The sequence below is a fragment of the Gossypium hirsutum genome, chromosome D05 (assembly GCF_007990345.1).
Source record: "Gossypium hirsutum isolate 1008001.06 chromosome D05, Gossypium_hirsutum_v2.1, whole genome shotgun sequence".
In the NCBI taxonomy this organism is placed as follows: Eukaryota; Viridiplantae; Streptophyta; class Magnoliopsida; order Malvales; family Malvaceae; genus Gossypium; species Gossypium hirsutum.
In genome coordinates, this window is record NC_053441.1 from 6,011,008 (window position 1) to 6,028,356 (window position 17,349).

Below are 17,349 nucleotides of genomic sequence, written 5' to 3' on the forward strand. Positions count from 1 at the left end.
AACAACGATATCAAAAATGTAAAAATTATCAAAAACCGAACAAAGAACTAACCTTAATTAAAATTTAAAATGGCCGAATGTAGCTAGGTTCTTCTTTCTTTTTCTTTTGTTTAGTTTCGGTCATAAAGATGAAGAAGAAATAAAATAAAATGATGATGGCTTATAATATTTTTATTATAACATAATAATATAATATACATAATTATAACCTTTATAATTAATATTAATAATATAAAAACTATATGCTATCACTTAATGCCGTCCACTAGCACTTAAATGAATTAATTGCCACATAAGACCTCCATATTAAAAGAACATCCACTATTCAGCCCTTTTAAAAATGACCACAAAATTTTTATTTTACGCGATTTAATCCTTTTTTTAATCGGACACTCAAACGACGAAATTAAATCATGAAATTTTCACACAAGTAAATTCACACATAAAAATTATAGAAAATAATATTAAAATATTTTTAAGACTCGGATTTATGGTCCCAAAACCACTATTTCGATTAGGGTCAAAACCAGGTTGTTACAAAACTGTACTTATTGGCTAAACCAAAAATTCTGAAAATTTTATGGTAAGAATATATGTGAGCCTAGTTTCAGGGAAAATTATAGGATCCTAATTGGGAGTTGTGTAGCTCAAGATAAAAATAATTTAGTGGCTATGACTCAAATGGAAGGTTTTGAAAAAATTAGAAGTAAATAGTAAAATCATAGATAATGTTACTTATAAGCATATTATATAAATTAAGGATGTGGAATGGAGAGGAGTAGGAGGAGAGTATATATATATATATATATATGAATATTCAGCTAGCATGGATAATTTGAACGTTTTAGGCTTAGGGACTAAATTGAATAAAAGTAAAACTTTAAAGGTAAATTTTTAAAAATGTCAAAAAGTGACCAAATTGCATGAAATAAGTTGTTTTATTATTTAAATTAGTAAATTGAATGAAATATTAATTTAGATCAAGATTGGGTGGAAATTTGAGAAAAATAGAAATTTTCCAAAATGTCCCTGAATTTTGGTATTTCTGCAATTTAGCCTGCTAAGTTCGTATAAATTATATTTTGTATAATTTTAATTGAAGTGAATGCTATTTGGTAATGAATATTACATATATGTGTGTGTTTTATTATTGGAATTTAATTATTATTGGTAATATGTATAATTATTTGATGTATTGAAATGATTATCGGAAGCTCAATTGAGTTGGAAGCTTGTTGGAGATATATCACATTATCCATTGGTTCTATCGATAATTTTGGATGATTTGATTCTGGTTATAATGGCATGTACAAGTGAAATTGGTTAACATTAGCTCAATAATGTTTTGATTTTGATTGGTTATAAATATGAATGCTTAATGAAAAGAAAAGTCTGAAAATTAATTAGTAAACTCTGGTAATGCTCTATAATCCTATTCTGGCGATAGATACGGGTTAGGGGTGTTACACCATTCCACATCCTTGATATATATATTACCACTATTTACTTGTTTACTCATAACAAGCTGTTCACTTGAGTTATAGTCACTAAATTAATTATATCTTAAGCTACAGAACTCCGAATTGAGATCTGTACATTTTTTGATGAAACTAGACTCACATATATTCTTACCATAAAATTTTCCGAATTTTTGGTTTAGCCAATAAGTACAGTTTATTCTTTAAAGTCACCCTGTTCTGCTGTCTGACAGTTTTGACCCTTCTTCACAAAAAATTAATTATCTCCTTGTACAGGATTCGGATGATATTATCGTTTGTTCCTTTTTAAAATAGACTTATTAAGGATTCTAATCATATAAATTATAACTCATAATAAATTTTTTACAATTTTTCATGATTTTCCAAAGTTAGAACAGGGGAACCCAAATTCATTCTGATCTTGTCTCACAAAATTTATTATATCTCATAATTTAAAATTTCATTGATTACACTGTTTCTTCTATGAGAAACTAGACTCAGTAAGCTTTAATTTCATATTCTTTTCATCCTCTAATTAAATTTCCATGATTTGTGGTAATTTTTCAAAGTTAACCTACTGTTTTTGTCCAAAACTGTTTTAGTGCAAAATGTTGATTACTAAATTTATAACACCCTTATTTCATTTCTCTATAGCATTTCCCATCACTTTCTCTTATTTTTCTTCATTAACATATCAAGAACGTAGAACATTATATAATAAAACCCTACATTAACATCAATTTCATACTTTTTCAATAATATCAAACTAAAAAATATATTGAAATCTTGATGTTCTTACATTGCTCTATTGATTTCAATTTTTAACTTGATTTTCTCTCTCCTTCAGCCTCTATTTCTTGAATCTAACTTGATATTCTAGCTCCCCATAATCTCCTTATCAAATTTCTCTCTTGGTGGGTATGGAAATTTCTTTGAATTCTAAGTGAAAATAGTGATTTTTTTGTGTGAGGACCAAATTGTAAAAAAAACAAAACTTTCTTTCTTTCTCTCTTCTTCTCACGTTGATCCATGGAAAAATGGTGGGATGATGGCTTCCATCTTTCTTTCAACATATATATATACACTAAATAAAATAATAAAATATCATTAAGAAAAAAAATCAAATCAAAATATAATAAACTAATATTTATTTATTTAATCTAAAATATCTCCAACATCATCATTATTTTCTTGATTTATCTCTCTTCTAATTGACCATTTTGCCCTTTAGATTCTCTAAAATTTCATCCTTGAGTCATCACTTAATTTGGTAAAATTACAATTTGATCCCTCATAATTCTTCATCTATTCAATTTGGTCCTAATTCATCCATTTTCCTTAGGTTCTAAATTATTCCACCCATAAAATATTTACACTATTTATCCTTCAATTTTTTCATATTTACATTTTAACCCCTCAAATTTTGAGTATATACTATTGGGTAACAAAACTTTTCTCACTTTTACAATTTAATCCTTTATTGAATTAATATGTCATAATATACTTCCCAATGTTGTCATAATTGAAAATTCTCCTTTTTGTCTCTTTATTTCTTTACTATATCAAAAATAATATCTTACTGTAAAAATTTTCGGGGTATTACATTTTGTATTGGAAATTTTGATGATTTTGAGTAATTAGGACTAAATGGTAAACATAATAAATTGAGGGACTAAAATGTGAAATAAATAAAATATATGGACTTGTATAATCATGGGTAAAATTTTGCCCAAGCATGGGACCTTGAAATTTTGCATATTTTGTGTTTTATGCAAAAGGGACTAAATTGTGAAAAGTGTAAAATATTAGGGGCAAAATGGTAATTTTCCTATTTATGTGTTTTCAGACTAAATTGAATAAAATGGTGTTTAAATAAGTTTAATTTGAATATGTTTAGATCAATAACCAAAGAAAACAGATTTGGATTGGGGGAAAACAAAAATAATTGAATAGTCGTTTATTCTGTCCGTCAATATCCGAGGTAAGTTTATAAGCAAATAAATGCTGTTAATTTTGAATATATATGAATTTTATATGCTGATTTTAATTTTATGAATATATATATGTGTTGGCCGAATGTTTATAAGCTTGGGAGGTATGTTTACGAGATTGACTCGATCGAATTACGATGTCCGAAAGTCTCGAACAAACCGTAGGAATATCTAGGATAGATATGTCATGACATAGGATTCCGTTATGTGTTATCATGTAAGACCACGCCTGGGACGTTGGCATTGACCTGTACTTACGTGTAAGACCCTGTCTGGGACAGTGGCATCGTTATGTGATTACATGTAAGACCACGTCTGGGACGTTGGCATTGTACGATATGTTCGACTATCCGAGTATCATTTTTAATTCCGAATGGTTCAACGGGCAATGATATAGTTAAGATTGAGTTTAAAATCGAGTTAGAAAGGCTCAGGTATATATTCATACTAAATTATGAAAATAAGGTAAGTTGAATGTTTAAATTGATGATATGATGCTATATGTTAATGTGAACTATGTGTATATATCTCTGAGAGTATGTATATTCGGCCTAATGATGTAGTTGTATTATTGAAAGTTAAGGTTAAATATACTAAAGTTCAATTGAGTATTCGGCCAAAGGAAAGTTATTACAAGTTATATATGCTTTGATATATAAGATGGTATGATGGATTGTATGTAACAGCCTAATTTTCAGTGGTGTCGGAAACAGTGATTCGAGATCACTAAATTCGATCAATGAGTTAAAATTTAATAAACTAATAATTATGGGTCAAGTGTGAATTTAGAAGAATTTTTGAATTAGTGAATTTTGTGATTTATTGAATTTTGTGATTTAAAAAGAATTTAATAGGTAAATTGGGTCTAAAATAAGGTATCGAGACCTCGAGTTCATAAACCAAGCCCTAAATATTATTATAAATATTTATGGAGTGTCATTGAGTTAGTATAAATTTTTCGTTAGAAGATTTTAACGTTTGGATAGTCAATTAATTAAAAAGAACTAAATTGAAAATAGTGCAAAATTTGTTAAATTGTGATTAAATAGCTTAAGTGACTAATAAGGAGGGATTTAAAAGGAAATTAGGCTCAAATTATATGGGATGGACGGTTGGGCAAGAAAAATCAGCAAGAAAGTAAGGAGAAACAAGGGTCAAATTGGAAATTTTACAAATTAAATATATAAAACAAAGATTAAAGTGAAAAACTAGAGATCTCTTCATAATTTATCAGAAAAAATGCCATAGGAGGTCTGAAACAAGGTGGTTTCTCATATTTTTATACCATGTGAGTTCAATTCTTGCTTTTTCCTTGAAATTTTTATGCTTTGTGACTTTTACAACTAGGTCCAACTATTGAATTCATTAGTTTTTGATTCCATGGGTGATTTTGTAAGTTAAAATGAATAATTTATGGAATTTTATGATGAATTATTAAAGGTATTAAGTTTTAATTTCATTATATTATGATCTTATTAAGTGATTTTTGTAGAAAATGACTTTTAGGACCTAATTGTGAACAAGTTAGGAATTGGGGTTTTGTACTGAAATTATGAATATCAAAGGCTTTTTAGTAGTCTAAAATGGTTGGGTAAGGTGTTAATTGAGAAAAATTAGATCAATTGAAGGGTTAATTGAGGAGGGACCAAATTGTAAAAATTATTAATTTTAGGGGTAAAAGTGTAATTTAAAAAATTGAAAGGCATAAATTGTGAAGTAAATTATTATTGAATTAGATGCTAATAAATGGAAAATTTTATATTATAGATCAAGAATTCGAAGATAAACGTAGAAAAGAGAAAATATCGAAGTAGTTTCTGAACTTTTACAACTTCTACGAATTGGCCCAGGTAAGTTCATATGGCTGAACTTTTATGATTAATTGTTAATGTGGGAGTGATATGACATATCAATTCGTATATTGTTGTTAAATTATGATTATGGTAAAAATGACAATAAGATGAGATTGTTAGTTTAAATTAAAGGATACACAAGATTGAGTACATACATTCGTTAACCAGTGATGAATTGACGGATAAGTCCATGGTGGATCCATGGCAAAGTGTGAAACATAGGTATGGTATTTCAGCGAAGAAAACCATGCTGAGTTGTGAAAAGTAGGCATGTTGTTTCAGTGAAGAAAACTATATAGAGTTGTGAAAAGTAGGTATGGTATTTCCGTGAAGAAAACCATACTAAGTTATAGCAATGTGAAATATTCAAGCAAATCGTGGCACCGGGCAAACGATGTACTCAAATTAGTAAGACGATCCTTAAATTGACAGGTATTTGTAAGTGCAATTGAAGCTAAATGTCGGAATTGAAGTTGACATCTGATATTGAGCTCGATTGGATAGATTCATTGTTTGAGATTGTGGTTGGCAGGAAATGTTGAATTTTTATTTGTTTATTAATGTTGTTAGTGAAATTTTGGTAAGATTTTATTATGAGCCTATGAACTTACTAAGCTTTTTGCAAACTTACTTGTGTGTGTTTCTTATTTATTGTAGATTGATATATATAAGTTCGGAGGATCGGATCTACATCAACGATCACACTATCCAGATTTACTCCGGTAGATTTTGTTAAACAACTTTTTGATTTATATGGCATGTATAAGGAATTGAAGTAAAAAGTAATAGAATGAATGACTAAGTAGGCAAGGTAAATTTGAATGTGATGGTTGTGTTAGACATTGAAATATACATGTTTTTAGCTTGAAATGGTTGATTGGTTGAACTTTATTAGTATTTAAATGAAGTAGTTGAAATATTGAAATTGGTTGTGAATTGAAATTTGCAGGGAATGTCAGATAATTATAAAGGGGTTATATTGAATTTTTAAAAAATAAAATAAAATAAAATTGCAATGGAACAGTTTTTGGACAGCAGCATTGATGTAACTTTGAAAAATCACTTGAATTAGAAGCTGATTGAGAAATGACATTAAATCTGAATGAGTCTACTTTCACATGAAATAAATAGAGTAAGCAAAAGAGTTATATATTTTTAGATATTTGAATTTTAGTGAGACAGGGTAAGAATGGTTTTTGAAGTCCCCTATTCTGAATTTAGAAATTCATTAAAAATTGTACAGAAGGAATTATGAGTTATAATTTATATGTCTAAATTCCTTAATGAGTCTATTTTAGTAGAAATAAGTGGAAGCACCATATGAAGTCTGTATAATGAGATAATTGAATTTAAGTGACGAGAGGTCAGGATAGTCTATCAGTGAAATAGGGGATACTTTAACTAATAAAATGTACTAATTGGCTAAACCAAAAATTCTGAAAATTTTATGGTAAAAATATATATGAGTCTAGGTTCAGGGAAAATTTACGGATCTAAATTTTGAGTTTCGTAGCTTGAGTTATAATTGATTTAGTGACTGCGCGCAGGTGGACAGCCTTATTATGAATAGTGAAATAACTTTTAAAAGTAAATTTTTATTCCCCGAACTTTTAAGTTAAGTCAAGTAACGCCTCATGCTCGACTCCGGAAACAGTCTCGGGTATGGGGTGTTACATTTTATTGGTATCATAATGACTTATTACTACTTAACTAGCTTAAATTATGTAAATTATTAAATGTTTATTTGCTTACGACTTACTAAGCTGTGATAGCTTACTGTGTGTATTTGCTTTTTATTTTATAGATTTTTGGAGTTAGTTACGAGCTCGGGGATCGTCAGAGAAGTCTATCACACTATCAACTGTTTTCGGTATTTTATTAAATCTGAATTCGAATTTATGGCTTGTATAGTCTAGTTAATATATTCGATTTTGGGGTATGTAAATATGAGCAATGCGAAAATGGCTTATTATTTTGTTAAGCTTAGTTTTTTTTATATGCTACTAATCAAATGATAGATGCGTTTGGTTTTAGTGATTCGGTCATGGTTTATTTACATGTGAAAAATGCTTGCTATGTTTTGTTAATAATGTGGTAAATGTTTTGATATATGTATAAATTTGGTTATAGCATATAGGTGGAGCGAATTTGATATGTTTTGTTAATTATTGAAACTGATTAAGGCTTAAGTTCATTCAGAAAATACTATTATGTATTCATATAAGGTGATGTTTGATTATGTGTTCGACAATAAATTAAGTAATAGATGTTAGTTAAGTTGTAATACGTATTAGCTAGGTAATAGACATGTTATATATGCATGTGGCGTACTTGACATATGTTTGATTTGCATATGTGAGTGATTAATTTGGTTTAGTAATGAAATGAATGAATGGAAGCATGTATTGATTGTAAAAAAGAAAAAAGAAGTTAATTGTGTCGGTTTGGAATGATAAGTTTGCATGGGTATTTGGTTTAGAAATGGTGAACAGTTGTTTATGAAAATATTCGGCTATGATTTTGAATTTAATTTGATAAGTACAAAATATGATATAGGACATGTATAATACTGAGTGTTCTTGGTTGATTTGATGGAATGGATTTGATGTATTTAGTATAAAAGTAGAATTGTTAACCGAATATAGAGATTTTGGATGTGATAGAGTATTTGAAAATTGACATGAATTATTACATAAGATTTAGGTAATTTTTTAATTCGGTCTAGGTGTTGAGTTTGGTAATCTATTAAAGGTAGGTTAAATAAATGTTATATGAAAGATTTATTAAATGACCGATTATAAGATAAGTTAGTTTAGTTGTGTGAATGAAATTTGGAATGATTTAAAGCATATGGAAGTTGTATGTTTTGATTCGATTAAGTTCATGGAAAATGGTCAATGAATGTCAAATGAACATTATAATATCTTATAAATAAATATTGTAATATGTACACTTGGTTTAAAAAGCGGAATATGTTTGATTATAAATTAGGTATTCGAATATCATGCATGTAATGTATGTATATTTTGAATAATATATATATTTTTAAGTAAAGTAGTTTAATTTTGAAGCATGAAATATAATGAATGCCTCCTTTGAGCTATGTTCTGTACAGTAATGCCTCGTAACCCAAATCCGGCGATGGATACGGGTTAGGGGTGTTACAAAATTGAATGTTGAGTTTGTGCATGTTAGGGGAATAATGCATTGAATGGTTGTATGAATGTTTATTACACTGTATTGAAAATATTAGGTAAGTATAATTCTTGTTACATGAGCTTACTAAGCACAAAGTGCTTACACTGTTTCCTTTTCCCTGTTTTGTAGTGTTAAGAGCTTGGAGGTCGGATTCGATCGGAGACGTATCACACTATCAACCTCAAGATTTCGGTATATAAAGAAACTTTATTGTGGAAATCAATGGCATGTATAAGCTAATAAAGTAAATGTTAATGTGAAATGAATGTAAGGTTAGCCATTGGTATGGCTAACAAATCTCGGTTTTGGTATGTGATGAGGTTATCTTATGGATATGTTTAAATCTATCTTGAAAATATGTAGGGAATGTTAGATATTTATAAACGGGTTATATTTAGTTCATTAAATTTTTTTTATTGGGATTTTGCAAAATTTTTTATGGTTTCGATTTAATCCCGATTTGGTCCCGATGTATGTTTTGGGCTTCAGAGGCTCATCTAAGAGACGTCATGACATGTTTCGGTAAATGAATAGTATTTAACTCGTAATAACGGAAAATTAATTCGGTAAAATCTGGTAATTCCTCGTACCCTATTCCGGCGACGAATACGGGAAGGGTGTATTACATTACTTGTAATTACATGTTATGGGCATTATTTTTTTATACTAACAGGCAATATTTAATTAAATTAATATTTTAAAAGACATTCATTTTAAATTCAAATGGTTTCAAATTAAATATCCAGTTTATTTAAAAATTTGATGATTAAAGGAAAGCTTGCATTATTAAATTTGTTAGTGAAATTGAATTGAGAATTAATGTAAATCAAAGTGATATTTTGGATTTAGATAAAAATTAATAAAATTAATTACACAGAATTAAACTTATTATATCAAATTACATACAAAAATTGAGATTTATCAAGTAAAACTATCACCAAATTGGATTAAATGTGATTTTCTTTTTAAAGTTTTGAAAAGAAAAAAAAAATTGCTGCTAGCCTGCTTCGCCTTGGAGATCAGAAAAGTAAAACGTGGAAAGACAGATATTTTGTAAGCTGACTTGGCAAAATCTTATTGGTGATGGCACCTCATTCCAGTGCCAACTTCTTTATGACTTGATGCGGTGCATCTTCAGTTTTTTCACTCTCCAATATTAATTAACAAAGATTGACTGTAACAGCAATGCACCAATGACACTACCAAATCCAATAATATCACGCCACGTGTCGATCTTATACCCGCAAAATCCCATTTTTCAAAATTTCAAGCCACATCTTCATTTTCTATTGGCTGTCACAACATTCAAAATGACAGCACCATGGAATTTAGCAACAAATTTACTCCAGCTTTGAGTGAAAAATAAAAAGACTCACCTTTACAAAAGAAAAAAGAAAAAAGAAAAAAAGATCTATAAAGATTTCTTCTGAGAGAAAGAATTAAGACAAATATATTTTTTTCTCCGATCTGTAAAACTCCACCGACCGTTAGAGAGAGAAAGAAAGGAGAACAAGATCGAAGGTTCTAATCCCTAATTTTACTAGGAAATCCATTTGAATCTTGATTTCCAATCCCTGTTAATTGATTAAATTGTTTCGATTTATTTTATTATAATTTTTTCCTTCTTGTTGTAGGTAGAAAGAGGGTCGATTCTTCGTTGCTGTTATATTTAAAAATAAACGACAACGATGAAGAACACTGAAAGACTCGCCAATTTGGCTTTAGCAGGTTTGCCTTTTTTTTGATGTACTCTTGATTAATTTTAGTTTATTATTTACATTTTGGGTTTGCATTTGAAAGAATTCTTGTCTTTTTAGGATAATTTCTGCTCAGTTTATTCAGTTGTTTAATTTAGTTTTGTACTAGCTGGGAGGATTTAGTTAGTTAATGTATCTTCTGGTTCTAGTTGCAAAGAAAATATGAGAACTGATAGGAAAGAATGATTTGAGGGTGAAATTTGGGAATGTGTAAGGGTAGGACGGGGTAGCTTTGTTATTTGGCATGAATGATCGTTGGTTTATTTATAAAGTTAATGCATTATATGTGGAGAATTTAAAGGGATTACATTTCGTTTCACCCAAATCTTTGCAGTTCTGAAACAAGGAAAAGAAAAACTTTAAAAAGAACTGAAATCTTATGTTCTGTTTGATTGCTGCCTTGGACACAAAATCTGTTTGTTTTTAATAATTAGTAAACAAAATTCTTGTGTTTGATTTTATAATGAAACAATCATGTTATAACTTGTGTTACATTTTATCATCTGCTTTTTTTAATCAAATAGGGTTTTTTTTCTTTACACTTTCATTTCCTTTTAGCAACTTTTTATGAACCAAAAACTAATAGGCAAAAGCAGCAATCAGTGAATGCACTTTGCGTTGCATATCCCCACCTTTCTCAGTTCAGATGCATTGTTACGTATCTTTGAATATATTAATTTTAGACCTCATGAATCTTGCTTAATATACTACTGAGTGAATACATACTTGGCATATGGCTGATTTTTTTAGAGAATATGTGGAACTAAGGATGCTCTTATTATGAGTCACTGTTAGATGTGAGATCTCTAAGGCGCCACATGTGCGCTTAAGAAGCTGGACTCTTTCTAATGTAGCATCCTTGATTTGCTAAATGCAGGGTTGACATTGGCACCACTTGTCGTGAAGGTAGATCCTAATTTGAATGTTATTTTGACTGCATGCCTTGCAGTATATGTGGGCTGCTATCGTTCTGTCAAGCCGACTCCCCCATCAGTGAGTATGATAGCATTTAAATTAACTCTTCGCCTTCTTGTTTGTCATTCAGTTCTGTAGATTAAAATTGGCTGACAATGTGTCTGTCATACAGGAGACAATGTCTAAGGAGCATGCTATGCGTTTTCCATTTGTTGGGAGTGCAATGTTGTTATCACTTTTCTTGCTGTTCAAGTTCTTATCGAAAGACTTGGTTAATGCTGTCTTGACATGCTATTTCTTTGTGCTTGGAATCATTGCTCTTTCGTATGTTCTTTCCATACAGACTTGATACTAAATTTTACCTTAATACAATTAATTCACCTGATGTCATATTTGTTTGTGTTATCATCTTATATATTCTTTCTGCCATTGTTTTCAGGGCAACAATATTGCCTGCATTAAAACACTTCTTGCCAAAGCATTGGAATGAGGACCATATCATTTGGCGTTTTCCATTCTTCCGCTGTAGGTCCTTTCTTTTATTAATTTTTTAAGTTTATATATTCAATTTTATTTGTTAGAGGATTTGTTTGAGTTTTGAACTGTATGTAACCTTCCTTTCTTCTGATTCGTACTTTTGTTATAACTGCTGCTTTAACCACATCTCCTTATGACATCTCTACTTTAGTTTGACTATGGCATCTTTTATCAAGGCATGCATCTTTGATATTTGATTAGAAAGGATTGCTTGGTGCATTTAAGTTATCCAGCCTTTTTAAGCTCTGGCTCAATTTTGTTCAAGGATTGGCTCTTGGAATTTCCATAGATCCAAAATGGAATTAATTCTCTGATTGTCAGGTTTTTGAGCACTCTGGTTTTTTTGATGCATAAAGTTGGCAGGTCTGCTCACTGGAATATGTTGAATGCTAACTTCTTCGGAAGATTTCTGAGTTTAAGGTGTTATTTTTCCTGTTTAAAGTTTAGTTCATCAATCTCTGGTTTATGTCCATGATTGACTCCTTAAAATTCTTATTTGATCTAGTTGGTAATACCTTGATTGCATTATGCAGACTGCAGAGTGATATATTTCCTTACACCTTTCTTAAACATTCTTAAACAGCTTTTGAGATTGAGTTCACAAGATCTCAGATCATAGCTGCAATCCCTGGAACCTTTTTCTGTGCATGGTATGCCTCGCAGAAGCATTGGCTGGCTAATAATATTCTGGGTCTTGCTTTCTGCATTCAGGTTTGACTGAAATTCCTATTTTATTGACTATGCTATTTGCCAATAAGTTAATTTGGTGCTTGATATCTAATTCCTTTTCTATGATTTTTCCATGAGACCCAGACAAAACAATAATTTTAGGTATATTTTGTGTCACAAATAGACCTGTCCATGGGCCGGGTTCGGGCCGGGCTCACAAAAAATTTTCAGCCCGTTTACTAGGCCCGGGCCCGGCCCGAAATATGGGCTTGAGATTTTGCCCAGGCCCGGCCCGAAGAAAAATATGGGGCCCGAGCCCGGCCCGGCCCGGCCCGGCCCGTTTTTAATTAAAATTAAAATTAAAATTATTTTTTAATAAAATTAAAACTAATTGTTATTAAAATTAATTGTTAGTAAAATTATCAAATTATTAATTGTTAATTGTATTAATTGTTGTAATAAAATCTAACATTGGATTAGTAAATTTATCAAATTATTAATTGTATTAATTGTTGTAATAAAATCTAACATTTGATTAGTAAATTTATCAAATTATTAATTGTATTAATTGTATTAATTGTTGTAACAAAATCTAACATTTGATTAGTAAAACAAACTTGATGTTTTATTATTATTATTTTGTAACACTAGTCAAGGAAATGAAAGTAAATAAACTTAAAATAAAAAACTATTATATTTTAAAAATAAAAAATATATATATTTAATATTTTTCGGGCCGGGCCGGGCACGGGCCAAAAAATCTTGCCCGAGGCCCGGCCCATTTTTTAAACGGGCCTAAAATTTTGCCCAAGCCCATATTTCGGGCCTATATTTTTATCCAAACCCTTTCATATTTTGGACGGGCCGTTGGGCCGGGCCGGGCTGCCCTGCCCATGGACAGGTCTAGTCACAAATCATACGCTGAAATATTTCTGTTAGCCAAAAAGTACGTCTGTATGAGCATCAGCATATTACAAAAAGGAAAAATCTGTTCCTTTTCCGTTGCGTTTTAAATTGTCTAACAGGCTTCGATTCATCATTTGCTTCGGTCTGGCAAATCTCTTTAGATTTTGCCTATGAAATAGTTTACATCAGTATATTGTTGATGCCGTCAAATTTGTGGCTAGGGTTTTAGTTAAGCAGTTCTAACATTATGAAAGTATTCTTTTTCTTAATCTTCTAATAATTTTATGAAGACACTGTGATTTCTCATTTGTCTATATTTCACCACCTTGTTGCTTTTTTCCTCCCGTTTATTGTGGTTTATGGCTGTTTTTGTCAAGTGGAATACACATATTAGCTAGGTTCTGTCTGAAGGTTTCTATTGTTGGTTTTTGCAGGGAATTGAAATGCTTTCTCTTGGATCCTTTAAGACTGGTGCCATTCTCTTGGTAAGAAGTGGATTTGCGGTTTTAGTTGATTATTCATGGGATGTATTTATTCCATGTTAGTAATATAAGTTAGCTTGATAATTTGAAAAGAAAAACCACTTGCATTTTTTAGCTGATCTTGACTTTTGAATAAAAACAACTCGTTTATAGTTTATTCTTAAGGTTTTGATCTATAGACCCACTTTCCTTTCTTAGCAAACTGTTCTGATGGAGACTTGAATTGTTCCTTGCAGCTTCTATTTCACATTTAAAGCTGACAATTTCTTTCTTTGAGTGTATTATTAATTTGCTCTGGTTAGCCAAACTTTAATGCTATCTTTTGCTGGTTAGCCAAATTGCAAAGCTATATTTGACTACTTATTTACTTGCCTTCTCATGTTCAGCTATGTTTTGTTTGGTATAAATTTTTCATTCTTTATGCTGTGCAGGCTGGGCTTTTTGTATATGACATTTTCTGGGTTTTTTTCACTCCTGTGATGGTCAGTGTGGCGAAGTCTTTTGATGCTCCTATAAAGGTCTGTTCTTTTATTTATTTAAAAATACTTGGCCTGGTTAGCTTTTTTTCAACATATGTACTTCATATTTTCAATTTATTATTAAATTTGTTAGCCGTGGTGATCTGATTTCTTTAATACCATTCTGCAGCTTTTGTTCCCAACAGCAGACTCTGCACGACCATTTTCCATGCTTGGACTTGGTGACATTGTAATTCCTGGTATGTTTTAAATCTGGTTTTAGTTGGGAGGTCTAATGCATGCTGTTTTTATGACCTGGGCTGCGGTTATGTGTTTCTTGTTTTATTATGCAGTTATTCTTACTAAAGAAAGAAGTATTCTAAGATCTTGAATTTTGAAACAGGAAACATCTAAATGACTGATTCCTTTCTTAATTGTATTTTGTTGTGATGCGTTTGTCTTTGACAACTCTATATTTCATTTGATATGCATCGAAATTTTAAAGATTACTGATCTTTTAACCTCGGGCAGAGCCTGTTAAATTACCTTTAAAAAAAATTCACAGATATGCTTGAATTCTATTTAACACAGCATTCTGTTTCTAGAGTATGATCTCATTTACTTCTGTTAGCTGATTTGACTTATTTTGTTTGATTATGGAGTTTTTTGTTTTTTGTTTTTAAAAACAATGGCTCTATCATCATGGCTGTTAGGACAGACGACAAAGATTCACGTGCAGTGATATTATCAGCTGATGGTGTTTTTCTCATGCTATTGATTCTTGAGTGAAATATGATTTGACCGCGTATTTAGGACTTGGTTAAAAATAATAATTCTTCCTTTTAATTCCAATTTGATTGATCATTATTCCTTTTAACGTTAAAAACTTTGTTCTCATAGTATTATGTACATTTTTATGAGAAACAGAGTATGGTATGATCAATATTCTGTCTTTTTATATTGGTTTATTTCTCCGTGCAGGCATTTTTGTAGCCCTAGCATTAAGATTTGATGTATCTAGAGGGAAAGGGAGCCAATATTTTAAGAGTGCATTTTTGGGATACACAGTAGGATTGGTCCTTACAATTGTTGTCATGAACTGGTTTCAAGCTGCACAGGTAAACTATTCATTGATCCTCTGTTTTATCTTGTCCTGCTAATGCATGCACGGCTGTATTGGGTGAAAGGTTTATCATTTGGATAATCTTCTGTGTATATTGTGCTTTCAGCCTGCACTTTTGTATATTGTACCGGCAGTTATTGGATTCTTGGCTGCTCACTGTGTATGGAATGGAGATGTCAAACCGGTTTGTTCTCCACCCTTGTTTGATTCTCTCTAGCATTATTTGCTTGGCATGGAAATTTTAATTCAATTTCTTTTGCGATTGTCTTTTTACATAAAATTCTATATAGGAGATGGATCCTTGTTAAAATTTGTTTGTTACATTGTCCCGTTTTTCAAGGACTAGCAACAAGTAGGATTTTGCATTTGAGAATCGGGTTTAATGTTTATGAAATGAATCATGTCCAAGTCTTGGTAAAAATTAAGAAACTGAACCCAATGCCCATGGAGGTACAGGAGGACCTTATGCTTGATACAAACAAAAACCTGGAGAATGTTGGATTAATTGTGATCCTAAATAATGATTATAGTTCGGTTATGGTATATGATAAATTTCACTATTCAGCTTTGAATATGATCAATGAAATGATTATGGTCTGTATTTGTATTTGGATTACAATATGGTTAATAGGAGCTAACATGATGTGCAGTTATTGGAGTTTGACGAGTTGAAGACTGCGGTTACGTCTTCAGACGGTAGTGATGACAAATCCAGCAAGAAGGTTGAATGAGTTAGAAGCAGAAACCCTTACACTGAAACCATTTTATTTTAGCTTTGAGAAGGATATAGTGTTCACTTTTAAGGTCAATCTTGGCTAACTTTTTGTTCTACTACTAAACCTTTGTATCAGGTTTTGGAATTAAGCAAGAAATAATAATACTTAACCTCTTAAACAAAACTACTTTCATTTTGCACCAATCACAATGTATTTGGAACTATAAACATTGCTTTTGGAAATTAATTATTTTACTCTCTTTTTTCCTCCATTTTTTCATAGCTATTAAAAATTGGATCATATGCATTTCTCATCTTTGTTTTCCTAAAGCTGTTGAATTTATTTATAGGACTTTTACCCTAAAGGTTGGAATATAATGTAAACAATAAAAGGGAAAAAAAACTTAGAATTATAAAAGCATCTGGGTAATTTGCATTGGAAACGGAGGTGACTCTTTTCATGGTGTACTAGGAGGGAAAAATATTTATCCGTAAATTCAGTCTTCTTTTTTGGAAGGTTGCAAATTTTTATTATCAATTTCAATTAAATTAAATGTGAGTATTTAATAGATTGATAAGGTACTTTTTGTTTTATTCCACAAGCTATTTCAATTTTTTTTAATACTTTACTATCCCCTATAAGATATTTATCCATCTGTTAATATTGCTTGTCTCATTCACTAAAATAAAAATAATTAAAACTTTATTTAATTTTATCAAAGAGGCATTGATTCAATGTTGAAATATTATGTTTTTTTTCCATGTGATGCATTGATTGGTTGTATATATTAATTAAAATATTAAAATTTGTAACATTTCATAAGTAAAAATAATATAAATGTTTAATTTTTATAATGATGATAGTTTAAATTATAATGTATATAAATTAAGACAAAAAATGATATTTAAAATAAACTTGAATAATCTGATATTACTCTAATTATGATTTTAGCTTTACTCTTAAAAAACAGTTACGATGCAATTTAAAGATTAAAAAGAGGGGAAAAGAATGAAAGTTAAGTTATTAAACAAAAGATAATGTAAAGAAAAGTTGTATTAAAAATTAGGCTCCTACAAAATGAAAATGAAGAATATATAATTAGTAACTAAATTAATAAATTAATTGGTATGATTTCATTAATATCTTTAATATATTTCTCATTTATCTATTAAAAAACATTTAATATATATTATATATGAAATTTAATTTTAATAATTAAAAGATTGAATGCATGAAACTTGAAGCACATATTTATATTTTTTAATA

At 30.1% G+C, this 17,349-nt stretch overlaps 1 protein-coding gene across 1 annotated transcript; it reads left to right on the top strand.

Moving 5' to 3' along the window:
- The first annotated feature begins 9,861 nt into the window (after nucleotides 1–9,861).
- On the top strand, nucleotides 9,862–16,354 carry LOC107959288 (signal peptide peptidase). Its single transcript, XM_041093339.1, has 12 exons — nucleotides 9,862–10,041; nucleotides 10,155–10,248; nucleotides 11,155–11,270; nucleotides 11,365–11,516; nucleotides 11,632–11,717; nucleotides 12,313–12,440; nucleotides 13,739–13,789; nucleotides 14,218–14,304; nucleotides 14,435–14,504; nucleotides 15,226–15,362; nucleotides 15,474–15,551; nucleotides 16,018–16,354. The coding sequence occupies exons 2-12, from the start codon at nucleotides 10,209–10,211 to the stop codon at nucleotides 16,096–16,098; spliced, it is 1,026 nt and encodes a 341-aa protein (XP_040949273.1). The 5' UTR covers nucleotides 9,862–10,041; nucleotides 10,155–10,208; the 3' UTR covers nucleotides 16,099–16,354.
- Nucleotides 16,355–17,349: the final 995 nt, after the last annotated feature.